The 27,488-nt window shown below is 41.1% G+C and overlaps 1 protein-coding gene across 1 annotated transcript; it reads right to left on the reverse strand.

The window, feature by feature from the left end:
* Nucleotides 1-21,070: 21,070 nt before the first annotated feature.
* Nucleotides 21,071-25,507, reverse strand: LOC306655352 (cystatin-12-like; the record flags this gene model as incomplete). Its single annotated transcript, XM_079129713.1, has 3 exons — nt 21,071-21,151; nt 22,092-22,202; nt 25,313-25,507. The coding sequence occupies 3 exons, from the start codon at nt 25,505-25,507 to the stop codon at nt 21,071-21,073; spliced, it is 387 nt and encodes a 128-aa protein (XP_078985839.1).
* Between the last annotated feature and the right edge of the window lie 1,981 nt (nt 25,508-27,488).

Raw genomic sequence — 27,488 nt, forward strand, 5'->3', positions numbered from 1 at the left:
TCCCCATGAAATATTGCACTACTATAGCCAAAAAGTCTGTCCTAAGGAGCTCTATTAGCTTTAGATTAATGCCTTTTAAAAGCACAGTAGCTTGAGGAAAACAATGGCTCCATCACTCATTCTTTCATGGATTCATTTACTGACTACTTTCTAAGGCCGACATTGAGCTACAAGGGTAGCCACAGATAGGAAAGGTGTCCATCTGGCAAGACTCACTTTGTGTATGAACTCAAGATTGTTGGGTTGTAGTTCCTATTTGGGGAAAGTTGTCTAATCCTTCAGGTCTCAGCTGTTTCTAAGAAACAGGATGAAATTGCTTGTGATTCCAGCTAGGAATAGTCAAGCATCACTTAACAAAGGGGACACAGTCTGAGAAATGTGTCTTTAAGTGATTTCATCATTGTGTAAACATCCCAGAGTGTATTTACACAAGCTTAGATAGTATAGGTCAATCACTCCACATGGCCTCTTCCCCCATCCCAGTACTGGGGATTGAATCCAGGAGTTCTCTACCACTGAGCTACATCACCTGCCCTTACTATTTTTTTTTTTTTTTTTTTTTTTGAGACAGGTTCATGCTAAGTTGTCCAGACTAGCCTCAAACTTGCAATCATCCTACCTCAGCCTCCCAAGTTTCTGGGATTACAGGCATGTACCACCATACCTGGCTTCTACATGGCCTCTTGATGCAAACAAGAGTCATGGTTAACACAAGATATATGAGGGTGCTGCCAGCTTAACATGGCATTCTGTTTTATAGTGAACTTTGTTTTAGTAAGTCAAACAATATACTCTAAATAATGGTTAAAAATGCAATATACAAATACATAAACTAGTAACACAGTCATTTATTTATCATATAAGATATTAAATCTTATGTACCGTATATAACTATATTGCTGTACTTTTATATGACCGAAAGCATAGTAGGCTGTTTACATCAGCAACACCACAAACACAAGAGTAATGCACAGCACTACAGTCTCACAATGGCTACATCACTAGGTGACAGGAATTTTTCAGTTTCTTTATAATCTCGAGTCTACAATCTTAAATGTGGTCCATAATTGACCTGAACATTGTTATGTAGCGCATGACTCAGTCTGATTCATTGATTCTTCTTTTATCCAGGGTCTCAAGTCTTTCTCCAGGAGTTGCCTATTCAGGAAAAATTTTCAGAAATTTTTATTTCATCACAAATTCCCTTTGTTAAAAGGGAGCATGAGGTCCCATGTCCCAAAATTTTGAGTATTCTTTGGACCTGAATTCTGGCATTGGGTCTCATTTTAAGGGTGAAGTTTGTTGTAACATTTAGCAAGTGGAAGTGAGTTCCCCAATGGGGTCAAGTACTTTACCTTTGCAAAAGTACTTTCTTTGGACAGAATCTCAGTGTCCCTCTCTTTCCACCAACCAGATGAGCCTGAGTGAATGGTTGCAGAGGGGCTTCTAGTAGCTTCTGCAGGCACAGACACACTGTGAGTGTATCCTGATTTCCAATTTCTGCAGGGCCCGATGAGGGCCCTAAATTTTCTGACCAGAAGGAGCATGGAGTGTTCTGAAATGGGGGCAGGTCCCTTCCCTACACGTTTCCCACTATGTTGGAAAGCTTGGGGGCAATGTCCCTGGAGGGGGACACTTGGGCAGGGAACAAAGGCCGTGAGGAGAAACGGAAAAGGTGTCGTTAGCATCTAGTGACTGCCTTCTTGAGACCGGCCCCAAGTTCACATTCCTGGTGATAACAATGGAAAACTGCTTGTTGTACATGCTCCCCTATGCTGAGATAAGACCTCAAGCCCTCTCATCCTCCACCCTGAAAGCCCTCTGTTCTTTGAGCAAGAACAATGTAGTCTGTTTTGTCCTTGGCTTATTTAGAAGTTGCAACAATCAAACTGTGTCCACTAAGGGAAAAAGTGACCATAGAACTAAAATGTTGCAACTCTTTGGTGGGACAAGGTCTATTGTGGGTGTGAAAGAAGGTGGTAGAGGTCAGGACTCTTTCCTACCCACTCTGCCACCTGTGGCATCTCCGTTGCTCTGGTCAATGCCATCAGTGACTTACAAATACAAGTATCCAAATATATCAGTAGCCCAGACTGGGGGAAAAAAAAAACCTGCTTCCCACACAAACAGCACTGAAGCTTTCAGCACATCTACCCCCACACTTCCCTGGATCCCACTGCCCTATCTGTGGTAGGCAGGCACTGTGTTCCCTCAAGGATGTTGAATTACATGGTGAAGACCTTGAAATTAGAAAGTAACAGAACTGGGACAGGATCTCATATCTTGTGAGCTTCCCAATGGCTATATAGTCTGCATTTTGGAGTGTCCAAGGACTGAAGACTCAAAGTGCTGTTGGCTCTGGTTTTGCAACAATACTAATATAATTGGCACTGACTAGGAATAAAGGATACAAGGGCTCAGGAAGCAAGGGAGCTGTTTCGAACTTCCCATTGTTAACTGCTTCTCTCATTCCAGTCCTGCCAAGAAAGTGGCAACACATTTCCCAGAATACCTGGTGAAGGGCTATTTGCTAAGGGAAAACAACTAAAGAGGTTAAAGGACACATGGTCAGCAACAGAGGCATATTTATAATCCCTGACCCCCAATGGTGATGGGAAGCAGTGGTCACAAAGTCCAGAGAATTAGTTTCCTCTACCTGCTGAATTAAAAAATTGGCAGCTTACAACACAAATTTATAGTCTCACAGTTCTGACTGGCAGAAAGTAGAAATGGGTCTTGCTGGTTAAAATCAATGTGTTGGCAAGACTGCATTCCTTCTAGAAGCTCTAGGAAAGAATCTGTTTCCCTGCCTTTCCCAACTTCTAGAGACTGACCTCATATCTTGGCTTGTGGTCGCCTTCCATCTTTAAAGTCAGTTACAAGTGCAGTCTTTCTTACCCCAGTCATTTCAACTCTGAGTCTCCTGCCTCCCTCTTCCATCTTTCAAGGAATTCCAGGCCCATCTAGATAATTCCTTATGTTAAGTTCAGCCCACTAACAATCTTAATTCCATCTGCAAACTTAACTTCTCCTCACCATATAACAGAACATATTCACAGATTCCAGGAATCAGAATGTGGACAACTTAGGGCAATTTTTCCCCTCCCACGCTCACTGGGAATTGCTGTAGCTACAGGAGAGGCCACCTGACAGGTACCACAGTCAGGAAGAAATACCCAATCTTTGCTCCAGTTGCCTTCTGATCCCCTGCTGCCCCCATGCCCTACATTAATCAAACCCAAATATGGGCTCAGGGACTCCGCAGCCTGTTGTTGGTGTCCCTCCATGGCAGACTCCTGGAACCGAGAGTTGCTGGGCAATGAGAACCTTGAGACCCGTGCAGCCCAACACCCAAGTGGAAGTAAATGCTAGGCATAGTTCAGTTGCTATTCATGTAATATATGTAATATAAGTATATATGTGTATTATATGTAATAAATGTATGCAGATGCATATGATTTTGGAATTCAGGAGGATCTAGCACTAATATAAAATATCCATTATAAAAATAAAATTTTAAATTCTCCTGAAGATACAGAGGTAGAAATATCAACTGTGCGTTTCCTACACATGAGAGCATAATGTATTTAAAGGGGGGAAATGACATTAAAAATACTGTGCTGTGATTGTGTGAAAAGCAAAGAGAGATCAAGAGAATAAACAGACCAGGGAGTGGAAGGAGGGGAGGGAGGGGGATAGTGCGTGGAAGGGATATTGGTCAAATTATGCTGCTATATTGCGTGCATGTACTAATATGTAGCAATAAATGCCACCACTGATCATGCACCAATAAATGTGGAGGAAAGAAAAAGAATAAAGGAAAAAAGCTCATGCTGGTCAGGTGAAAGGGCACACATGTAATCCCAGTGACTCAGAAGACCAAGATCGGAGGATCACAAGTTTGAGGCTAACTTCAACAATGTAGTGAGATCCTGTCTCAAAATAAAAAAATAAAAAGGACTAGAGATATGGTTCAGTGGTAAAGCACCCCTTGGCTCAATCCCCAGCAATACTCCCTCCTCAAAAAAAGTCAGGCTGATATCCCTTTGTTTTTCCAGTTATTTTTTTTTTCTTCAGAGTAAAAGAGAGTAGGAAATATAGAATGTGGCATGGAGACCAGGGGTGGAACTTTCCCCATCACTAAGCCCACAAGTTTGTCCCAGAATTTGACCCATGTCATCCTTTGCCCAGCCTTTACCACACAGAGACCCAGAGTCATGATGGAGGGTGTTATGGAGTTGGGGCACTCCTCATACTCCCCAATTCTTAGTGGCAAGTTGCCCTCTGTCCTCAGGACCACAGCCCCCCAGTTGACTTCTCTGCTCAGAACTGTCAGACAGGAAGTAGCCTCAGGCCCAAGGAGGTAGCTAAAAGAAATCTATGGGGTCAACACTCCCTGGGTTCAGACCTCTGTAAGTGATTTTTATCAATTAAAAAGAGATTCCTTCTCCATTTTCCTGGGGAGTGGAAGCAGACATCACTCTGCTCTTCCTGCTGAGTGGCAAACTTAACAGTAGTGGTGGACCACCAAGCTGTCTAAAGGTGAGTGAACACCCTTGATGCCAGGAAAGAGCTCATCTTTCACTCACACATACTATGAAACTAAAACCCAAAATGGCAAGCGGAGAGACATGTATAACGAGTATTTGATATAGAGGAGGACACCCACAGAGTTGCGAGTCACAGGTTCTTGTGACCCTGCAGGAAGAATTTCAAGAAAGTCACACATAGTAGCAGAAAGGAGTTTATTAGAGAAAAAGGAAAAGGGAAAAGGGACTCTGTCAGGGGAGAATGGGAGAGTGTAGGCCCTCAGAGAGGAGAGAGACAACACCACCACCACCACTTTCTGGATTTACTGGAAGTCTCAGGTACTTTTCCTTAGGGTCTCACTCAGGTCCACCTCTCAACTTTTGACTGACAGCAGGATTGCCTCAGACTCAAGTCTACACTGTGATGGTCTTACAAGTATCCAAGTAAAACCCATGGGGTAAAATCTTACCATTATGATGACCTGCCAAAAGATCTAATGTCAACTCTTGGTCACCTTGGCAGGTTCAATTGGCCCGAGTCCTGGAATCTTCAGTATGTATAAAGGTCATAAAAGTTCCCCCTACAGGGTAGTTTCTAGGGGTACACCAGATAACAGGCTGTTTGGTTAGGAATGTCATATATCTTATTGACTGAAACCAGGGCATTTATATCCTTGGGTAAGTTACTTTTGAAAACATGGGGGGGCGTCTAACACAGAATCCCCTCAACTTTATGTTGCTTTTCTAATTGATTCTTTTTAGTTATATAAAACGTTAGGATACATTTTGACAGAATCACAAAAGAAAGGAATATAATTGGCTCTAATTCACTCCCCAGCACTTCTCCCTCCCCCTCCGTCCTCTTGCTCTTCTCCCTCTACTCCACCCATCTGTCTGCAATTCATTTGTAGATTTTGAAAAAGATTTTTTATTAGTGTCTTGGATATACACTGTGCTAATGTTCTTGTCACTACCACTCATGTTAATCTCCTATAGTACTGATGACAATATTGTCCTGCCATTGTTCCTTTATTACAGAGAAAAGTACAGGCAGTGGGGGTATGGATGCCCCCAAATACCCTCAGGCATTTTTACATTGTTTTTTTAACACAGTGAATTCTCCGTTCCAGGGAAGTGCTGATATCAAAAAGCTGCATCTTTCTGCCTGAAAATAAAAAGAAAAGACAGCAACAACAAAAATCAGTAGCATGCCAAAATAAGAAGAAAAATAAATTGTCCTGTTGCTGGGTGTCAGATTAGGAATACCCCAGAAGATGGGTCACCTCCGCCAAAGGGTGCTCCCAGAAAACTGCAAAGCTGGAGGCTGCAGACTTCCATCATCGGCAGCTCCCCAGAGGGATTTCTTTCTTTTTTTTTTTTTTTATTGTAAACAAATGGGATACATGTTGTTTCTCTGTTTGTACATGGCGAAAAGGCATACCATTTGTGTAATCATAAATTTACATAGGGTAATGTTGTTTGATTCATTCTGTTATTTTTTCCCTTCCTCCCACCCCTCCCACCCCTCTTTTCCCTCTATACAGTCCTTCCTCCATACTTGCCCCCCTCCCTAACCCTAACTCTAACCCTAACACTAACCCTTCCCTCCCCCCATTATGTGTCATCCTCCACTTATTAGTGATATCATTCGTCCTTTGGCTTTTTGAGATTGGCTTATCTCACTTAGCATGATATTCTCCAATTTCATCCATTTGCCTGCAAATGCCATAATTTTATCATTCTTTATGGCTGAGTAATATTCCATTGTATATATATACAACAGTTTCTTTATCCATTCATCAATTGAAGGACATCTAAGTTGGTTCTCCCAGAGGGATTTCTGGTCCATGCTGACCACAGGTAGACAACAAATGCTAACACTAATAACATTTTCCTGGAAGATTAGATGTAAAGTTGACTATTTTTAATTCTCTTGAATGCTTCCTACAATGTAAATAAAATAATTTCTATTTTTATTTTATGTATAAACTAATGCATGCTATTTTAATGATCAAATAATCCTTTTCATTCTAATAACAAATCAGACAGGATAAGAATAATTTAGAAGATTCTAGAGCCTAACATATCTTTTGTTCCAAAGAGTGTTTCTCTCTGTTCCACATGTATATACTGGATAAATGATTGGGTGGATGATACGTGAACGGATGGAGAGATGGATAGACAGCAGTATTGGGAAAGCAGTCAAGGACATCTTAAGCAGACTGGGATGGCTAAGTCACTTTAGTATTTAAGAAGTAGGTGGAGTCAATGAGAAGAAAGTTTGGTCTCTGCTGAGTATCAAACACAGGCAACAGAAAATATCAAATCACGATAGTTTAAAGGTGGAAAGAGACAGACATTGTTACCCTATGTACATGTATGATTACACAAATGGTATGAATCTACATGGTGTACAACCATAGAAATGAAATGATGTACACCATTTGTGTATAATGAATTAAAATGCAGTCTGTAAAAATTTAAAAATAAATAAATAATTTAAAAAATAAAAATATATTATCACATTTTTTTAAAAAAGATGGTTTAAAGGCAAATTACATCAAACTTTGGGAACTAAAAGCTCCACTTATCTTTAAACAGATCCAGAACAAAGGAAAAAAATGGAAAACTTTCATTTTCATTGTATTAGACCAGCAAAATCCTGAAGCCAATATAAAACTGAAAAATAAATTAGAACCCAAACTTACCTAGTATAGAGAGAGTAAAAAATGCAAAACAAAAACTAGTAAATTAAATTGCTTATTAAACAGTTACCATCTATAAACAATTACTGTCCTTCCCAGGCTTTCCCAGTAACACAAGGTATGTGGGTATTTGAACCTGGAAATTCCTATTCAATAGCTTCGGGATAAAGCTATGAATCTTGCTATATGCATGTATGTGCATGTATTAATGCATGTGTACCTGTGTATATTTACCACATGTTCCAAGTGGTTAACATCAGGAGCGTCTGAGAGTCATTAATAAATATAAAATCAAAATTCCTAAATAAAAAGTGTCATATGCAACCCCATTGTATTATAAAGGATAAATGCAGGCATAATCCTTCATGCACTTCCTTTTCACTTTGGGCTTGGAAGACTATCTTCTGCAAAGAATGATAGAAATAAGAAGGTCATTCCGTCATCAATGAGGTGGTGTAACATTAATGTACACAAGTGGACCCAGGGAGCGCTCTGCAAGAAGATACCCCATGGGCACTCAAAGAGATGTTGAGATTTTCCCTAAAGGAGATGGGAACACAGATATGCACATCAACACAGGCTCAACAAAGCTCTATGGACCAAAGAAACAAGGAATGTCCATATCACATTCATGTTCATTTGTCCAAGAAACAAAACAAAGATGAAGATTCACCAAATAATCTTCATACATTGGTTATTTATATACCTGACCCCATTTTCAAAAACCTGGATAATCAATGTGAATTAGAACTAACCACTGACAAGTAAATAAATTTATAAAACTGCCAGGCCACAAAAAAGACAATTGCACTACCTATAGATGTGTAAAAATGGTTTGACATTAGGCAACCTATCATTTTAATTAATAATATGAATCCATCAAAGAAGACAATTATACAACATATTTGGTCAATAATGAGAGAGAATGTTAAAAAAGAAAACATTCTTAGTTTAAAAAATATCTCTTGGTCAAGAGGAACTGGAAGGACTTCAGAAATGAGCACTTAATGCAACATTTACAAATAGGGTGAAGATACCATAGACATTTCCATTAAAACCAGAAACAAATATTACTTTCTCAGCAATATTCTAAATTTGGGGAAGAGAGGAATTTTTCATTATTGATAAATGTGCACTTAAAAGTGGGCACCCTAAAAACTGAGAGGTCCTTGGAAACATTAGAGGCAAGTAAGTTCCTTAAGGATAGATTTCCTTAATTCTCACCTGGAAATGACAGGCCAGTCAGCACTGTCAGATGAACAGTTCAGGGTTCTCCATTAACTCTGATCAAGAAATACAGAATGGGGCGATCCAAGATGGCGGACTAGAGGGGGACTGCATCTCCAGTCGCTCCAGAACCCAGGATTCAAGAAGGGAAGGCATTGAGAGACTCGGACTAAAATAGAGCCTCGGGGTGAGTCTCCCCCACCCAGTGAAGCAGTGAACTGCTGCCCGGGCGGCAGGCCCGGATTCGTGTGGCTTATTAGAGTAAGGCAGAGCAGCTAGAGTCCTCCCCAGGCAGCCCTGCGCACTCCGGCGGTGGGCTACTCCCACAGGGCCAAATTTTCCAGCATCTCGGAGCAGGCCCCCCAGTGAGAGCCGGTCTGCACAGAACCAAGCTTCAGTTCCCTGAACCAGGGCAGCGACTTCCTGCCCGCAGGTTGCTACAGGGACCAGGACAGGGCAGCCAGGGACTTCCCCAAGCAGCCCGCAGCCCGGCCCCCTCCGGTGGGAAGTGCCTAACCAGGCTAGCTTCTCGGAGGAGAACGCCCAGTGAGAGCCTTTCCACACAGAGCCAGCTCCAAGTCCTGGAACCAGTAGAGGACTAGGGGCAGCTTTCCTTGGAAGCACTGCATTATCAAGTTACTCCAAAATTTCAGGCTACTGAAGGCAGGAAGGTGATACACTGGAAATCTACAGGGACAATATAAGCCAATAGAAGAATTGTGAAATATCACAAAGTCCCACTGACATCTGACCAATATGAAAAACAAGGGAAGAAAATGTCCCAAACAAACCGAGATACTATATCAATAAAACCCAATGTCAGAGCAGCAGAAGAAATGTCAGAAAGGGAATTCAGAATGTACATAATTAAAACAATCAGGGAAGCAAACGAGGAGATGAAAGAGCAAATGCAGGCATTAAATGATCGCAACAATCAACAGTTAAAGGAGCAAATATGGGAAGCAAGAGATCATTTCAATAAAGAGTTAGAGATATTGAAAAAAAAAAAAAAAAAACCAAACAGAAATCCTTGAAATGAAGGAAACAATAAACCAAGGTAAAAACTCCATAGAAAGCATATCCAATAGGATAGAACACCTGGAAGACAGAACCTCAGATATTGAAGACAAAATATTTAATCTTGAAAACAAAGTTGAGCAAACAGAAAAGATGGTAAGAAATCATGAACAGAATCTACAAGAATTATGGGATATCATGAAAAGACCAAATTTAAGAATTATTGGGATTGAGGAAGGCTTAGAGAAACAAACCAAAGGAATGAACAATCTATTCAATGAAATAATATCAGAAAATTTCCCAAATATGAAGAATGAAATGGAAAACCAAGTACAAGAGGCTTATAGGACTCCAAATATACAAAATTACAACAGACACACACCAAGGCACATTATTATGAAAATACCTAACATACAAAATAAAGACAGAATTTTAAAGGCTGCGAGAGAAAAGAATCAAATTACATTCAGGGGGAAACCAATAAGAATATCAGAAGATTTTTCAATCCAGACCCTAAAAGCTAGAAGGGCCTGGAACAACATTTACCAAGAAAATGGATGCCAACCAAGAATCTTATACCCAGCAAAACTTACTTTCAGATTTGACGATGAAATAAGATCCTTCCATGATAAACAAAAGCTAAAGGAATTTACAAAAAGAAAGCCAGCATTGCAGAACATTCTCAGCAAAATATTACATGAGGAAGAGATGAAAAACAATGATGCAAATCAGCAACGGGAGGAACTAGCCTAAAGGAATAGCCAAATGAAGGGGAAACCAAATCATGTCAAAAAACAAAAATGAGTCAAATAACTGGGAATACAAATCATATCACAATAAAAACCCTGAATGTTAATGGCCTGAATTCATCAATCAAAAGACATAAACAGGCAGAATGGATTAAAAAGAAAAATCCAACAATTTGCTGCCTGCAAGAGACTCATCTCATAGAAAGAGATACCCATAGACTAAAGGTGAAAGGATGGGAAAAAACATACCATGCACACGGACACAGCAAAAAAGCTGCAGTATCCATCCTCATTTCAGATAATGTGGACTTCAAGCCAAAACTAGTCAGAAGGGATAAAGAAGGACATTACATACTGCTTAAGGGAAGCATAAATCAGCAAGATATAACAATCATAAATATCTATACCCCAAACATTGGCTCATCCATGTACGTCAAACAAATCCTTCTCAATTCCAGAAATCAAATAGACCACAACACAATAATACTACGTGATTTTAACACACCTCTCTCATGGCTGGATAGATCGTCCAAACAAAAATTGAATAAAGAAACCATAGATCTCAATAACACAATCAACAATTTAGACTTAAGCGACTTATATAGAATATACCACCCAGCAAAGAACGAATACACCTTCTTCTCAGCAGCACATGGATCCTTCTCTAAAATACACCATGTCTTATGCCACAAAGCTACTGTTAGCAAATACAAGAAGATAGAGATACTACCTTGTACTCTATCAGATCATAATGGATTGAAATTAGAAATAAATGACAGAATAAAAAAACAGAAACTTCTCCAATACCTGGAGATTAAATAATACAATATTATATGATGAATGGATAACAGAAGACATCAGGAGGGAAATAAAAAAATTCTTAGAAGTAAATGAGAACAAAGACACATCATATCAAAATCTCTGGGACACTATGAAAGCAGTACTTAAAGGAAGATTTATTTCATGGTGTGCATTCAACTAAAGAAGTAGAAATCAACAAATAAACGACTTAACACTACAGCTCAAAGCCCTAGAAAAAGAAGAGCAGAGCAACACCAAAAGTGGTAGAAGACAGGAAATAGTTAAAATCAGAGCTGAAATCAATGAAATTGAAAAAAAGAAACAATACAAAAAATTGACAAAATAAATAGTTGGTTCTTTGAAAAAATAAACAAAATTGATAGACCCTTAGTCACACTAACAAAGAGAAAGAGGGAGAAAACTCAAATTATTAAAATTCGGAATGAACAAGGAAATATCACAACAGACATGAGTGAAATACAAAACATAATTAGAAGGTATTTTGAAAAATCTATACTCCAACAAAACAGAAAACCTCAAAGACATCAACAAGTTTCTAGAGACATATGAATTATCTAAACTGAACGAGGAGGACATACACAACTTAAATAAATCAATTTCAAGCAATGAAATAGAAGAGGTCATCAAAAGCCTACCAACAAAGAAAAGCCCGGGACCAGATGGGTTCTCAGCCAAGTTCTACAAAACCTTTAAAGAAGAGCTCATTCCAATACTTCTCAAAGTATTCCATAAAATAGAAGAGGAGGGAACCCTCCCAAACTCATTCTATGAAGCCAATATCACCCTGATACCTAAACCAGACAGAGACACATCGAGGAAAGAAAACTTCAGACCAATATCCTTAATGAACATCGATGCAAAAATTCTCAACAAAATTTTAGCAAATCGCATACCAAAATATATTAAAAAGATAGTGCACCACGATCAAGTGGGTTTTATCCCAGGGATGCAAGGTTGGTTCAACATCCGGAAATCAATAAATGTCATTCACCATATCAACAGACTAAAAGTTAAGAATCACATGATTATTTCAATAGATGCAGAAAAAGCATTCGATAAAATACAGCATCCCTTCATGCTCAAAACACCAGAAAAAATTGGGGTAGTGGGAACATTCCTTAACATTGTAAAGGCCATCTACGCTAAGCCCATGGCCAATATCATTCTAAATGGTGAAAAACTGAAAGCATCCACCCTAAAAACTGGAACAAGGCAGGGATGCCCTCTTTCACCACTTCTATTCAATATTGTTCTTGAGACTCTAGCCAGAGCAATTAGACAAACCAAAGAAATTAAAGGGATACGAATTGGAAAAGAGGAACTCAAACTATCCCTGTTCGCTGATGACATGATTATATATTTAGAGGAACCTGAAAATTCCACCAGAAAACTCTTAGAACTCATAAGTGAATTCAGTAGAGTAGCAGGTTACAAGATCAATGCTCATAAATCCAATGCATTTTTATACATAAGTGATGAATCTTCAGAAAGAGAAATTAGGAAAACTACCCCATTCACAATAGCATCGAAAAAAATAAAATACTTGGGAATCAATCTCACAAAAGAGGTGAAAGATCTCTACAATGAGAACTACAGAACACTAAAGAAAGAAATTGAAGAAAAACTTAGAAGATGGAAAGATCTCCCATGTTCTTGGATAGGCAGAATTAATATTATCAAAATGGCCATACTACCAAAAGTGCTATACAGATTCAATGCAATTCCAATTAAAATCCCAATGGTGTACCTTACAGAAATAGAGCAAGCAATTATGAAATTCATCTGGAAGAATAAGAAACCCAGAATAGCTAAAGCAATCCTCAGTAGAAAGAGCGAAGCAGCGGGTATCGCAATACCAGATCTTCAACTCTATTACAAAGCAATAGTAACAAAAACGGCATGGTATTGGCACCAAAATAGACAGGTAGATCAATGGTACAGAATAGAGGACACGGACACAAACCCAAATAAATACAATTTTCTCATACTAGACAAAGGTGCCAAAAATATGCAATGGAGAAAAGATAGCCTCTTCAACAAATGGAAAACTGGAAATCCATATGCAACAGAATGAAACTAAATCCCTATTTCTCACCCTGCACAAAACTCAACTCAAAATGAATCAAGGACCTCGGAATCAGACCAGAGACCCTGCAGATTATAGAAGAAAAAGTAGGTCCAAATCTTCACCTTGTTGGTCTAGGATCAGACTTCCTTAACAGGACTCCCATAGCACAAGAAATAAAAGCTAGAATCAACCACTGGGATAGATTCAAACTAAAAAGCTTTCTCTCAGCAAAGGAAACTATCAGTAATGTGAAGAGAGAGCCTACAGAGTGGGAGAATATCTTTGCCACTCATACTTCAGATAGAGCGCTAATTTCCAGAATCTATAAAGAACACAAAAAACTCTACACCAAGAATACAAATAATCCAATCAACAAATGGGCTAAGAAAATGAACAGACACTTCACAGAAGAAGATGTACACGCAATCAACAAACATATGAAAAAATGTTCAACATCTCTAGTAATAAGAGAAATGCAAATCAAAACTACCCTAAGATTTCATCTCACCACAATTAGAATGGTGATTATCAAGAACACAAGCAACAATAGGTGTTGGTGAGGATGTGGGGAAAAAGGTACACTCATACATTGCTGGTGGGGTTGCAAATTAGTGCAGCCACTCTGGAAAGCAGTATGGAGATTCCTCAGAAAGCTTGGAATGGAACCACCATTTGACCCAGCCATCCCACTCCTTGGCCTATGCCCAAAGGACTTAAAAGCAGCATACTACAGAGATACAGCCGCATCAATGTTCATTGCTGCTCAATTCACCATAGCCAGATTGTGGAACCAACCTAGATGCCCTTCAGTTGATGAATGGATAAAGAAACTGTGCATATATATAAAATGGAATATTACTCCACAATGAAGAATGATAAAATTATGGCATTTGCAGGCAAATGGATGAAATTGGAGGATATCATGCTAAGTGAGATAAGCCAATCTCAAAAAACTAAAGGACAAATGATCTCGCTGATAAGCGGATGAGGACATTATAAGGGGGTGTAGGAGGGGTTTGTGTTAGGGTTAGGGTTAGGTTTAGGGTTAGGGATAAGGAGGATGGTAAGAATGGAGGAAGGAAGGACTGTATAGAGGGAAAAGAGGGGTGGGAGGGCTGGGGGGGAAGGGGAAAAAATAACAGAATGAATCTAACAATATTGCCCTATGTAAATTTATGATTTTTAATTAATATTTTAAAAAAGAAATACAGAATGGAGGCCAAAAGTTCCCGAACCAAGTCTGCCCTTTTGGTGGGCTGTTCCTTGACCTTCATGGAAACTCTGGCTGAGCCCAGGAGGATGGGACATTGTCTGGTCTAGTCAATGCCTAATTTTTAGCCCTGCAATCGTCCTAGTATCAGTTATCAGGTAAACTGTACCTGATACTAAGTTATACGGTGGATGAATGTATGAATGTCTTTCCTTTTGTACACTGGCCTTGCAGCAGCTGGATGTCTAGTCTGGGTCCTAGAAGACAGACTTTCGGTGAAAATATGTCATTGGCAAGTTTTCCTGCATCAAAGGTCCAGGGTCCATGGAGCCCTTAAAGTAAGAGTGAAATTGATGACCTCCTGTCTTTAGGCCGAGGGTCAAGGAGAAGGCCATGTTCAGGGTCCCACACCCTTTACCCTAAAAGTTACGGGGTTGGCCATCAGGGGATGAATACTGGGAGCAATTCAGACCTCCGAGAGAGTCTGCACAGCTCAAGTTTTTCTGATCATCTGGAGACCTTGATAAACCCAGATGATATTGAAATCTCCAAAACTCTCACAGATGATTGATTTGTCACTTACCTTTTTCAGGTCAGGGTCTTCATGAATTATACAATCTTCATCATTGCTTAAAGGCTTTCTGCAACTGCTTCGACCAATTTCAACATCAATTAAGTATTCCATGCGATCTGTGATCTATCAATTAGCAATGGTGCAATTTTATTTTAAAAATGTTTTAATTTTTTTTAAGTTTTGGCAAACACAAAAATCCCTGTCACTCTTTGCTTCCCCCCACCACCACCACCCAAACATGTCTTTAGGGGAAGGACAATGTCCACTGCTTGGATTTGCAAAATACTCAGGGAAAAGACTCCTTTCCAATCTGGGGTCTCACTGAAGGTAAGCCTTTTCTGATTTTTGGTCCCAAAGTCTTATGAAGAGTGAGGAAAGAAAGGAATGGCCTCAAGAACCATAAACTCTCCTCGGCCCTATTAAGGACAGCCGCCTCAGCTTCATTGGGCCCCCTCCCAATCCCCCTCCCACACCTACCTGTGAAATTTCCTGCCCTTTGTGGAAGGAGGGAGGGTGGGAGAGGGAAAGAGGCAGTACTGGGGACTGAGATGGAGCAAATCATATTCTGTGCTTGTAAGATTACGTCCAAGGGATCCCCAATATTATGTATAACTATAATGCACTAATAAAAACATAAGTCAAAGGAAATAAATAAATAAATAGTTGGATTAAAAATATCAAATAACATAGAAAAAGGGAACTTATTAGCTTACATATTAAACAGTGCCATGTACCTCACTTCAAGTCCACATTCCACATCATGTGGATAGATTCAAAAGTTGCCTGTGATGGCATTATTGCAAAATATTCATGGTTCTCCATTTATCTTCCAACCTCAGTAAACATATGAACATTTGATTTGAAGTTCTGGGGTCAAATGAATTAAGATATTAGAACAAAATCCCAAGCATATATAGATAGTGCTTTGTGTTGTTATTGTTACTATGTTGGTGTACATGCTGTTGAATACTCACATACTTTAGATTTGTACATCTCAACATTTCTCTCATATGCCCACTCTCAATCTGGTTTCAGCTGGGCCACCATATGCAAAAGTACTATCTGGAAAGAACATCTTACCTGCAGATGGGCATGCAGTATCTTGGACACGAGGAAGATACTGTCATCCTTGCTCTCTTCGTTGTATTCTCGCATAGCATACCACAAGCACTGTCTCACGTTGGCATTTGAGTTACTGATAGTTTCGAACTCCCTCAACACCTTTATCTGTTTCTTGGTTTCATCTATACTGACCACCAGTGCCACATGAATGGTGAGGAGGAGCAGGGAAAGCCACCAGTGTATGCTCATGGTCCCTTAATCAAAAGGCACAAATGAGTCTTCTCTTGGTCCTCTCAGGACTGGAGTTGTGGGTGGCTTTTATGAACCTAAATAACACAGAGAAAGATTCTGTAAAGATGGATTAAGTTTATTGGGGAACAGCAGAGTCTTGGAATGGGAATACATGTAGCATGGTAAACTGCAAGTATATTCAAGGAAGCTAAGACAAGGAAAGGTTTTTAAAAGCAAAATGAGAATAACATAAGAAAATTTGAAATAAAACCTGAGTTACAAAAACCAATAACAAGTGGCATCTGCCCAAGGTTGGATAGACCGTTGTGGGACACAATATTTTCTGCATAAGGATCTGGCGAGCTCTGTGCAAGACTGTGGTTCTGAGAGAATCTTTTGTGAATAATTTTGTTATTAGGCATACAAACATGAGATCCCTTTCTTCATAACTGCCCCCCAGCTTTACATATGTATGTATGTATTTTGTTTAGGGCCTGACAAAAATAACTCCATTTTGATTCTGATAACTTAAACAGTTCAAGGATCTCAACAAAACAAGGGGTTTTCTGTCCTAATCACTGAGCCATTAGGGTCATCTTTAAAGCTATCCTCTCTTTGTCCAAGAAAATTCACTAATGGCACCCAGGTTAAAAAGTCTCTGCCATAAGTCTTCCACATCTCCTTCTATCCTGGGTGTGGACTGTGTTTTTAAGGAGAGCTTCCTCCAGATAGACCCTGCCATGTGTATACCTATCCCAGACGTGCCACGGGTTATCTATATCTCAGTGCTATAAGGCAGGACTATGAAATTGTTGGCCCAAGGTTTCCTGGCCCCAGCCCTCTGACCCTCCAACATGTTCCACCTGTGGGGCTCCTTTTTCTTCCTTGTAGAATTGAACTCTGATGGGCTGAGCCAGCTTGTAGTTCTCCTGAGCCTCCAGCACTCTCAGTGTGTGCCTGAGCCCTGGTCAAGGGGCTTTGTGGGTCCTGATCTCTGGTCTGTCTTTGCCTTCTGAGCCCAAGCCCTGCAGGAGGGCTACACTTTGTGATGCAATTCAGCATCTGTGACCTTGCCTTAGGGAGGGCACCCCTCACCTGCTCAACTAGGGCCCTCAGATCCAACCAGCACTTAGAGGGATATGACACCAGGCAAGCACTTCCCACAAAGTGGAGGACTCCTTGGGGGTCTTCTGTCCATCTGTGCCATAACCCTAGCCTTCTGAATGCCTGGTTTCTGGACTCCATTGTCTTGCACGTCTCTTCCCTATCCTGCCAACCTGAGGACCACATAGCTCACCCTGATTCTGAGGCCGAGGCCTTAGAGAGAGAGGAGGTAGACAGCATCCCTCAAACTGCCAGAAATTCTGTTTTTCTGTGCCCAGCAAATCAGTGCCCAGCTAAGTTCCTGGAGAGACACAGAGCTGGGCCTTCATCCCAAGCTCCAAAGATTGATGCTCTTTTGACCATGAGGAAGGGCAACATACAGTAAACACAAATAAGCATAAATCTGCCAGGCAGGTTATAAAACACTACAGAGGATGAATGCACCACATATTTAAACCTCCCTATCGACAGACTATCTGGTTACTTCTCATTTTTAGCTGTGGGCAACATAACAATTGTGAAAACTTTTCTAATATCTTTGAGAAATTACGCAAAATTTCAAATTTATTATTTATTGACAAACTGCTAGTCACTAATAATGTATTAGTGATTTTTCTAATTTTTCTGCGTACTAAAAGCACTAGGGGAATTATAAGACCCCATGCCACACCTCACCAATAAAATCAAAATCTCTGGGAAATGGTTCAGGAAACTGGTAGCTTTTATTGTTTTGTTTGGGGGTTTTTTTTTGTTTTGTTTTTTGGTACTGAGGGTTGAATCCAGGAGCACTTAACCACTGAGCCATATCCCCAGCCCTTTTTTTGTATTTTATTTAGGGACAGAGTCTCACTAAGTTCCTTAAGGCCTCACTAAGTTTCTGAGACTGGCTTTGAACTTGGCAGTCATCCTGCCTCAGTCACCAAGCCACTGGGATTACAGATGTGTACCACCATGCATAGCTTATTTTTTAAATTTGTTCTAATTAGTTATACATGACAATAGAATGCACTTTGACATATCATACATAAATGGAGTATAACTTCTCTTTCTTCTGGTTATGCATGATATAGAATTACATTTATCATGTAATCATATATGCACATAGGGTAATTCTGTCCGATTCATTCTACTATCATTTCTACTCCCAGACCTCCTCCCCTGCCTTCTCTCCCCTCTGTCTTAGTCCAAATTACCTCTATTTTTCCTAGCTCACCCCCCTCACCTCTTATTGTGAATTAGTATTTGCACATTAGAGAAAACACTCAGCCTTTGGTTCTTTGGGATTGGCTTATTTCACTTAGTATGATTCTCCAATTCCATCCATTTACCAGTAAATGCCATCATTTCATTCTTCTTTAAATCTGAGTAATATTTCATTGTGAATGGATAAAGAAAATGTGGTATACATACGCAATGAAACCAGTAGTTTTTAAAGTTCCACAAGAATTCCAACATACTACCAAACTTGAGAACCAGTGTACCACATCTGTGCTTCTTGAATATTAATGTGCACATGAAGCACCTGGGAATCTTATTAAACTGTGAGTGCTGATCTTGTTAAAATGTGGTCTGGGGCAAGGCATGACAGTCTGCCTTTCTAACCAGTTCCCAGATGATATGGACAATGCTGGTTTTAGCATTTTGATTTGAGTACAGAGGTAGTGAATTGTGACATTTCTTGTCTTTGCATATCTTTGCCTTTAGCCTAGTTATTCTTTATCAATTGGATAGAAGAATAACTATGTTGCATTGCTTTTATTTGTACTATTTATATTATTGGTCAAGGATAACCATGTTTTTCTCAGTATTTCTTCTCTTAATTCCTCACTCACATTTTTTACCTATTTTCCTATTGTACTATTTGCCTTTTCTAAAAATAATTTCAAGAGCTTTAGAGGAATCTTAAAGTAATTAATATTTTTATATGTGTGCTATAAGACTGTTTGTCAATGTAGCTTCTATCTTCTGAATTTGTTCAGATTAGATTTTTGTTTTCAATATTTTCCATAAGAGTATTTCCATTTTTGATATACATAAGTTTATCAATAGCTTTCTTCATCACTACTAGCTTTTATGCTTTTTAATAAAAGACCTTCTTGACTTAATTGTTTTTAGTTCACTCATTTTACTTACATTTTTATAATTTGTAAAATGATCATGCTTGAATTGTGTATGTTGACCTCTTCAATCCTATCTTTGACAGCTTCTCCACAACTAGCTAATCAAGCTCCTCTTGGGGACTTGGCCTGGCCTCTGCTGGATGTGTCTTCCCAGTTCCATGAATAGACTCCCCCAGACCCTGGAAGTCTCAACACAAACACCATTTCCACAGAGACCTCCCCCAGCTAAAGTTCTCCCTGTTACTCTTGTTTTCATTCATTCATGCTGTTCATCACTTTCATATCATTTATCAAACCCTGCAGTTATGTATTGTCTGTCTTTCCTCACAAGCAATCAAATGGGCTTTGAAAGGAGAGGGAATCCTTTTGTAAGCACAAATAACAGAAAATGGGAGCAGACCTCAAACAAATCAGCAAGCTGTCTTTATTAAGCATCAGTGAAATGGCACATGACACATGTGCAGGGGAGAAAATGGCGACTGGTTACAAGAGGGGTCTGCTTTTTGTAGGTCTTAATGAGAGTTGATCATAGCAGAATGTGTAGTGTGACTTAATCATTACAGACAGTGAACGTGCAGTTGAGCAGTCAGGAAACTAGTTGGGTAGGTTAAATTCTAACTCAGGGAAACAGTTGTAAAAGCTTGAAATTCGTTCTGACTGGGAACAGTTGTAAAAGCTTGAAACTTGTTGTTACTGGAATAAAAATCTAGAGCTCAGGGCCCATTTGTTTTCCTTCTCTCTCCTAGACCCATTTTCCTTGGGGAAAGGATGAAAGCCTATAACCTAGGGCCTAATGTTTGCCTTCCCCTCCACCCTCCTGGATCACACTGTTCAGAGATTCTTCTGAAAACCCTGTCCTGTCAATACTATGACAATTCATGGGAATGGGTTACTCAGGAAGAGGCAGACTTTCTTCCAAACTGAGGTCCCCATAGACCTAGGGCAAAGGAAGGAAGACGACCTAACCGTTTCATTTGGAGGGGTAAAATAGGTGATGGTGACACTCATGGAAGCTAGGATGGGCCCCCAAGGGGGAACACAGGCATCAGAGAGAAAGTGGGGACATGTCTTTTGAGTTGTCATTCAAGCTCTGGAGAAAATGTTTTCTGTTAATCAGGCAACCTGTGGTATCTATGAGGGCAGAGACTTTTGTGAGTTTTAGTTACTATCCCCCATTTTCTTGGCCTGGTTCAGGCCCCTCTGCAGAAATGCTGCCCACTGTAAGCCTGTTCACTGAGATGGAAGCAGAGGGGATGCAAGTGGCTGCTCCCTGGAAATTTTTTTCTACATTTCTTCTGAATGCATGGATGGGGACATGGTGAAACTGGAGAATAAATAAATCAATGAATTAAGAAATGTAAGAATAAATGAATGAAAACATCAAAGGAAGAATAAGCTGCTTCACAGAACTTACCACTCTGCATCTGTAGTCAAGGTAATAATAATAACAATAAAAAATTCTCCATTGTCACTGACAGTGACATCCATAGCAAAGAAATAATACAAGCAGGTACAAAACAACTCAAAGACCCAGAAGGTGCTGTGAGATGCTTTTAATCGTGCTGGTGCTGCACAGACCCAGGAGAAGAGACTGTCAAACTCCAGAGAAAGAGGGGACTTCTGCTGTGGGTAGCCAAAGGCCCCTTCCCTGCTTATGTCTGCAAGCAGGTGCTGTTCAGGATGTTGAACTTGGTCATCCATGCTAGGGAAAACACAATAAAAGTACAGCGCACCTGAAAAAAATAATTGCAATGCATAAATTGTAAAACATAATGTAATGCATTGATATCATTTAACATGTTAGTAAAGTCTCGAGATGCATCAAATACTACAAAAGAAAAGACAGAGAACATAAAAGTATAAACATTCACCTGGAGCAGAGCTCATAAAGCTCAAGGCTTCACCAGGATAACAGGCAGAAATTACTGAATTTTCCCCAGCCTGAATCCTAGAGCTCCCTAGAGGGCATCTGCCTGACGCCATCACCCTGAGGCATACAGTACACTCACAGCCTCCCCAGTACACATGATGCCAGGTGCTCTGTCCCCATTGTTGTGTGATCTGACAGAGCCAGCAGACAGCTTGAGAGATGGTCCTGCAGGTCACCACCAAACACAGTAGCAGCACAAACCTACCCCAGGAGCTGCTTGCAAGGATGCTGGTTGGAGGGTGATGCCTCTGATAGACAACCAACCTTAAGCTCCCACATCTCATGGATCACATGTCAGTCATAGGATGGCCATGTCAGAACTCAGGCCCACTAGGAATAGTCCTTCCAACCAAGTTATGAGAAGAAAAGGTAAAGTGAACAGATAACTAAATGGTCCTCCAATCCCAAGACATGAGCAAAAGAAGAGTGAGGACCACAGGTCTCAGAAAGGTACAGGGCTGGGACCAGAGGGAGAGCTCTATCCAGAGACCAAGGCCACATGGACGTCTGCAGGTTGCCTGTGTTCAGCCAGCTAAGCTGTGCTCCAGGCTCTGTCTCTTTAAGATGCCCCCCTTCTCCAGCCAGTGTGGGAGCCTGAGAGCTGGTGGGAGAGGGACGAGGAGCCCTCATTTTATCCCTGGACTATCCCAACAACTTTCCATAGGACTCCACCCAAAGGCCTTTCTGGCGTTCCATTGCATTCCCAGAGGATTCACGATGCTTTGGGGTTTTTATTCTCAAACCTTTTTCTCTCCTGTGCCTTGTTGTAACGGACAATTGTCAATGTCTTCATCGTGTTTTTTACAAACTGTACGACCCATCTCCACGTCTATTAAATATGTCCAATTAAATAACTGTCGAGAAGAAATTGTAGAAACCATTATGAAATACTTTGTTATAATGAGTAAACAGAGAAAAATAGAAAAAGGAACAAAAGATGTGAACATTCATATGCAATAAAGATAAACATGTCATCTACAATCTTTTTTAATTTATTTCAATTTTTCTTCTTAATTCTCCATTTCCCTACAAAAAGATGTCCATTAAGCTGAAGGTATGGCTCAGTGGTAGAGTATGTGCTTAGCATGCACAAGGCATTGAATTTTACTCCCAGCACCAAAAAAAAAAAAAAAAAAAAAAAAAAAAAAATTGCCCATTAAATACACCTAAAGAATGCACTGGAATCCTCTGTCAGCACTCTTCCCATTGGCTAAAACCTGGTGTTCTCATAATCAGGGTGATGAATACACACTGCACAATCAAATCCTGTAGAGCAAGGATCCTTCACATGTTACAACTATGACAGATAAAATGACTGCTCTCAAATTTGTGCCTAAGCATCATCAACCAGACACAGAGAAGGAATGCTAAATGACTCCTTTTACACAGAGCAGGGAAATTGATAAGACTAAGCCTGCTATTAGAAATCAGAGGTGCAGAGGAAGGAAAAGGGAGTACTAGGGAATGAAACTGAACAATTGATACTGTTATATTGTATGCATGTATGAATATGTAACAACAAATCCCAGTGCTATGTATAATTACAATGTACCAAAAAAATAAAAGGAAAAAATCAGAGCCATAGGTGATGCTATGGAACTGGGAAGTTGTCTTTCAGGTGGGTGCCAAGTGCACAGAAACAGCTTGCATACATTTATGGAAATAGATATTAACTGTCCCATGCTGTTCTGAATGTTTTATTATTGTCCTTCAAAAAGTTATTAAGTTATTTTCATTTCCATAACTAGTGGTCCATAAAAATTCTGGAAGCACCCAAACAGGAAGGGAAAGCAAAACTAACCAGGAAATTCTCCCAAGGTGGAGCATTCACTTCACTGGACTGACCTTGAAATTGCCTAGAAAGATAATGACTCAGGAACTCAGGAATAAGGGCAGGTGATGGTGATATACACTCATGCCTGAAACACGCACACTTGGGTCCAACACATTAGGGTCTGCAACCACTGGGGACAATTCCAAATACCCTCTCTGTGAATTAAGTGAGAGCTTGCCACTTGCATTTCCCTGCTGTCATTTTCAACTTGCACAATTCTCACATAATGAGCACTGGCCCTAATGGTGCAATATGGAGAATGTGAACCTGGTGCTGCAATGGGAGCACCCAAATCTCTCTCTGTAAAATTAAGTGGGAAACTGCCTTTGGAACATCCCTGCCAGTTGCGTTTCACCACACATTCCCACACACTCATACCCAACACACCCCAACCATACACTCATAGACTCATTCCTCACACCAACACCTCACACACACACATACACGTGCTCCATCATACCAAATACACTCTCAGATGTATCCACGCCTGACGCACACTACCAACACTCACACACCCCCTCACCCATGCCCTTCCCTCCTTGCACAATCCCCACGAATGAGTTCTGGGGCTCCACAGCTGGGCAGCAGCAGTAGAGGCAGTGGAAGAGATTGGGGCTGAGGGCTCCTGTGGTCCCCAGGGCTAAGGGCTGAGATCACCCAAGGATGAGGCATCCCAAGGGAACAAGAAAGCCCCAAGGAAAATGTGTACCTGGGCAGGAGGGAGGGTCCACAAACTCTGAGGCCGCAAGAATATGCTGCAGATACAGAGCCCTCCTCATCAGTCCCTGCCGATGTGCTTATCTAGCTCAGGGCTCTTCACATGAGGACAATGCTCTGAGCATGGGTACAGTTACTGCGGACACAGTTGCTATTTCTTTCAAAAGAAGCAGGAAGGGACAAAAACAGATCTTGGAAGGGACAAAAACAGATTTGCTTACAATCAGCAAATGTTGATTCCACCTAAATATCTCTCAGGGCCAACCTGTCCCCTAAAACCTATTGCCTTTGTGACCATTCCACAGGATTGTCTTAGGACTCTTCAATGTGCTGTAATCTACCCAGATCTCTCCATTTTCCTCCTCTCCTCTTCTTGCTTTGGCTTTCAGTTGGTAGAGTCCCCATCCCTTGTGTTTAGGACAAACTCCTAGGGTCCCTCCCTTACTCCACTCAGGTCTTCCACCTACATCATACTCCGCATCTACTCCATTCCCTACCTCCTGGTGACCAGGGGAGCACACTTGCCTTAAACGTGCCTGGGAGCACTGCAGTCATAGACACACAGTGAGCATTTGAAAAGGTGCTTGCCAGTTCATTTGAGGGACACATCCAATGGATTCCCTGTAGTCCAAGTTCAGCATCCTAACTCCTCAGCACTCTGCTCCCCCTGCACACTTGCATCTCAGCATTCCTTCCTGAAGACACATGTTCATGGACTTTCAGGCTGTCCCCTGAGTATACCTGGTTCATCCTAGCCCAGGAACATCCCTGAGCTGTGTGCACTTCTATTCCCCTAACCTCCACATGATTAGGTCTCCCTAACAAAGACAGGTCTTCCCAGACCACCCACCCAAATAACCACAACCTTCCAACCCTCCTGACCTCCTATTGCCCTGTATCATTACACTGACTCCTTCTGCCCTATCTCCCACTATCTCACTCATGGATTTGGGGGCTAGACTTCCTCTGTCTTTACCCAGCATAGCAGTCTCAGGAGGATAGGTTGTTGTCTATCTGCATTGCTGACTTCTCAAATGACTTCTTGCATGAATGTTATCTCAGTAATGACATTCAAGTAACCAGTTACCCAGCACAGGGCATCCCACCCATCGGGAAGGTGCCCACCCAATCAGTCCTCCTGAGCTTAATTTAATACATGTCTCTCTGTCTATCTTCCTTCCTTCCTTCCTTCCTTCCTTCCTTCCTTCTCTTCATCGTCTACACACACACACACACACACACACACACACACACACACAAAGATGAAGCTCCTTTAGTTACACCTTATTTACTTTTTTTAAACATTACCAAATTTAAAAAAGTTGCTCTTTCCTCAGACCTAAGATTCCCACCCCACCCAATGCCTGGTTTCAGGGAGAAGGTGGGCACTACAGGGGAGACTTGACCACTTACCTCACGCTGGCTTCTTCGAACCCGCAGAAATTTGTAGGCAAACTCATCTTTCTGTCCTTCATTAAACCAAAACACAACATACTCCAAAGAAAGAGCAAAAAACTCCCTGGTCTTGTCAATGTCTACAAATTTGTTACTGCAGAGGTGGGCTCCCAGCACCACAAGCCCCACAAACAGGAGGACTTTCCACAACATGCTTTCAGCGTCAGTACTAAGGCCACGGTGCAGGGGGTGGTGGCAGCTGCAATTAATGACTCCCTTGCCAACTCTGAATCCCACATAGCCCTGCCCACCAGAGAGTCTGTGCTGCTGACTGCCTCCCTTTGACCAGTGTCTCTGTCCAGTGCTTCATCTCCACTCCCCCACCTTGCCCCTCCCATCATCTCTAAGCAGAAAAAGGCAGAGCAAGAGGTCATATTTTACACTCAGTGGTGACATAAACCCTGAAAGCATCTGTGGGCATGTATATAACATCTATATTGTCTGCACAACTCCAGGGCTACTCCATCAGCTCCAGCCCAGTCCTATAAGACTGGGTGGGGGTCTGGAGCCTAGCTGGTTTATCCTCACAGCCCTGCATTCCAGGACTGACAGATTCATGGGAACTATTAGGAGTAGAGGTGGATCCTGCATGTGGGTGAGTTGAGGTAAGCACAAGGTTTATCTTCAGCTCTGACTGCCGTCCATGCCTTCAGGGAGTGTCAGGAGGGCACAAAGCAGGGAGCCAGCATCAGGGCTTGAAGAACCATCTCCTCCACAATTTTTGGTGTCTGCTGGCCACCTTGCCACATCCCGCTCCTTACCTGAGGTGTGACCATACTTTCGTTTAGTAGAGGCAGAGAGTAGCAAGACTCCCAGGACAAAAGGGAGGGAAGCCAAGATCAATATAGTAGCTCTTCAGGGATGTGCATAGATAGTCAGTTATGGGCCTGAGAAGGGGACAGGAACAGGAACAGGGGAAGGGACAGCTCTCTTGAATGCAGACTGACATGCATCCTCACCCAGCTCTGCCTCTTTGAAATCCCATGGCCTTCATGTTTCACTGTTATCAGGCTTTTCTCAAAGGAACTGACCCATGCCCAGCCTTCCTCCTGGGAAGACTGCTGTTAGGAAACAATGCAACAGGCTGGAAAGATAAGAAGGCTGCCAAGAAGGATGAGGTTGCTAACACTGAAAGAATGTTCCCTGTCTTGTGGTGTCAGGACACCTGAGCTTTGATAATCCCTATAAGGGCACCAGTCTTGGAAACAGGTCATAAGGACAGAACTGGAGCTGACACAGGAAAAGATGGGAGTGTGAATAGAATGATGATCACAATCGTGAACAACTTCCTACAGCTTATGGGTGGAAGGAAATAATCTTCCAAGATGGCCTGACACATCAATGGAGGACTAACGGCATGGGGGCCTGAGGAATGTGTTGGGTCCCTGCTTGGCCAACCACGCTTCAAAGCATGTGTGAACCCCCTTGCTTCCTCCCACCTAAGATGCTGCAACTTCCCTATTCTTACTTATCTTCACCATCCTTTTTCTGAGGTCTGCCTGATCTGTAATAGGCCCCTTCTTTATTGCAGGAGTGATTTGTAGTGGTCTTCTTCAAGTCTAGATCTCTCATGCCAAGTGTTAACCATTTTATTAGACCTTCTGAAAAACTGACTTGGAATTCTTTATCCCTTCCTACCACCTTTGTTTTCTCTTCCGTTCTTTCATGCATTCTTTTTATAATTCCTTCCTTCTATTTTTCTCCAGATTTAACTGGGAATTCTTTGGTTCTTGTAATGGAAGCCTAGGTAATTCATGGTTGCCCTGTACACTCTCCAGCATGTCCAGACATATAACATGTCCCTTAAAACCCAATGTCAACAGCATCCACATGTTTGTTACGTCAGAAGATTTTAATATATAGCTTAATCTGCACAGGCATTGCTTCTCTAGCCCTTGTATTACTTAGAGATGTGCAGCTACATTTATCAAATATTTCTCTCCTTAATGTCTACCTAAATTTTACTGTGGCCAGAGAACACAGTCTCTGTAATAACAGTTCTTTGAAATTCATGAAGATATGGTTTTTGGACCAGAATATGTTTGGTTTTGATAATCTTCTGTAGGTTCAAAGGAATGCATACTCTGCAGTTGTTGGGTGAGTGGTCTCTGTGATACAAAGTCATATATAGACC

Source organism: Sciurus vulgaris, assembly GCF_902686455.1.
Source record: "Sciurus vulgaris genome assembly, chromosome: 2".
Lineage (NCBI taxonomy): Eukaryota > Metazoa > Chordata > Mammalia > Rodentia > Sciuridae > Sciurus > Sciurus vulgaris.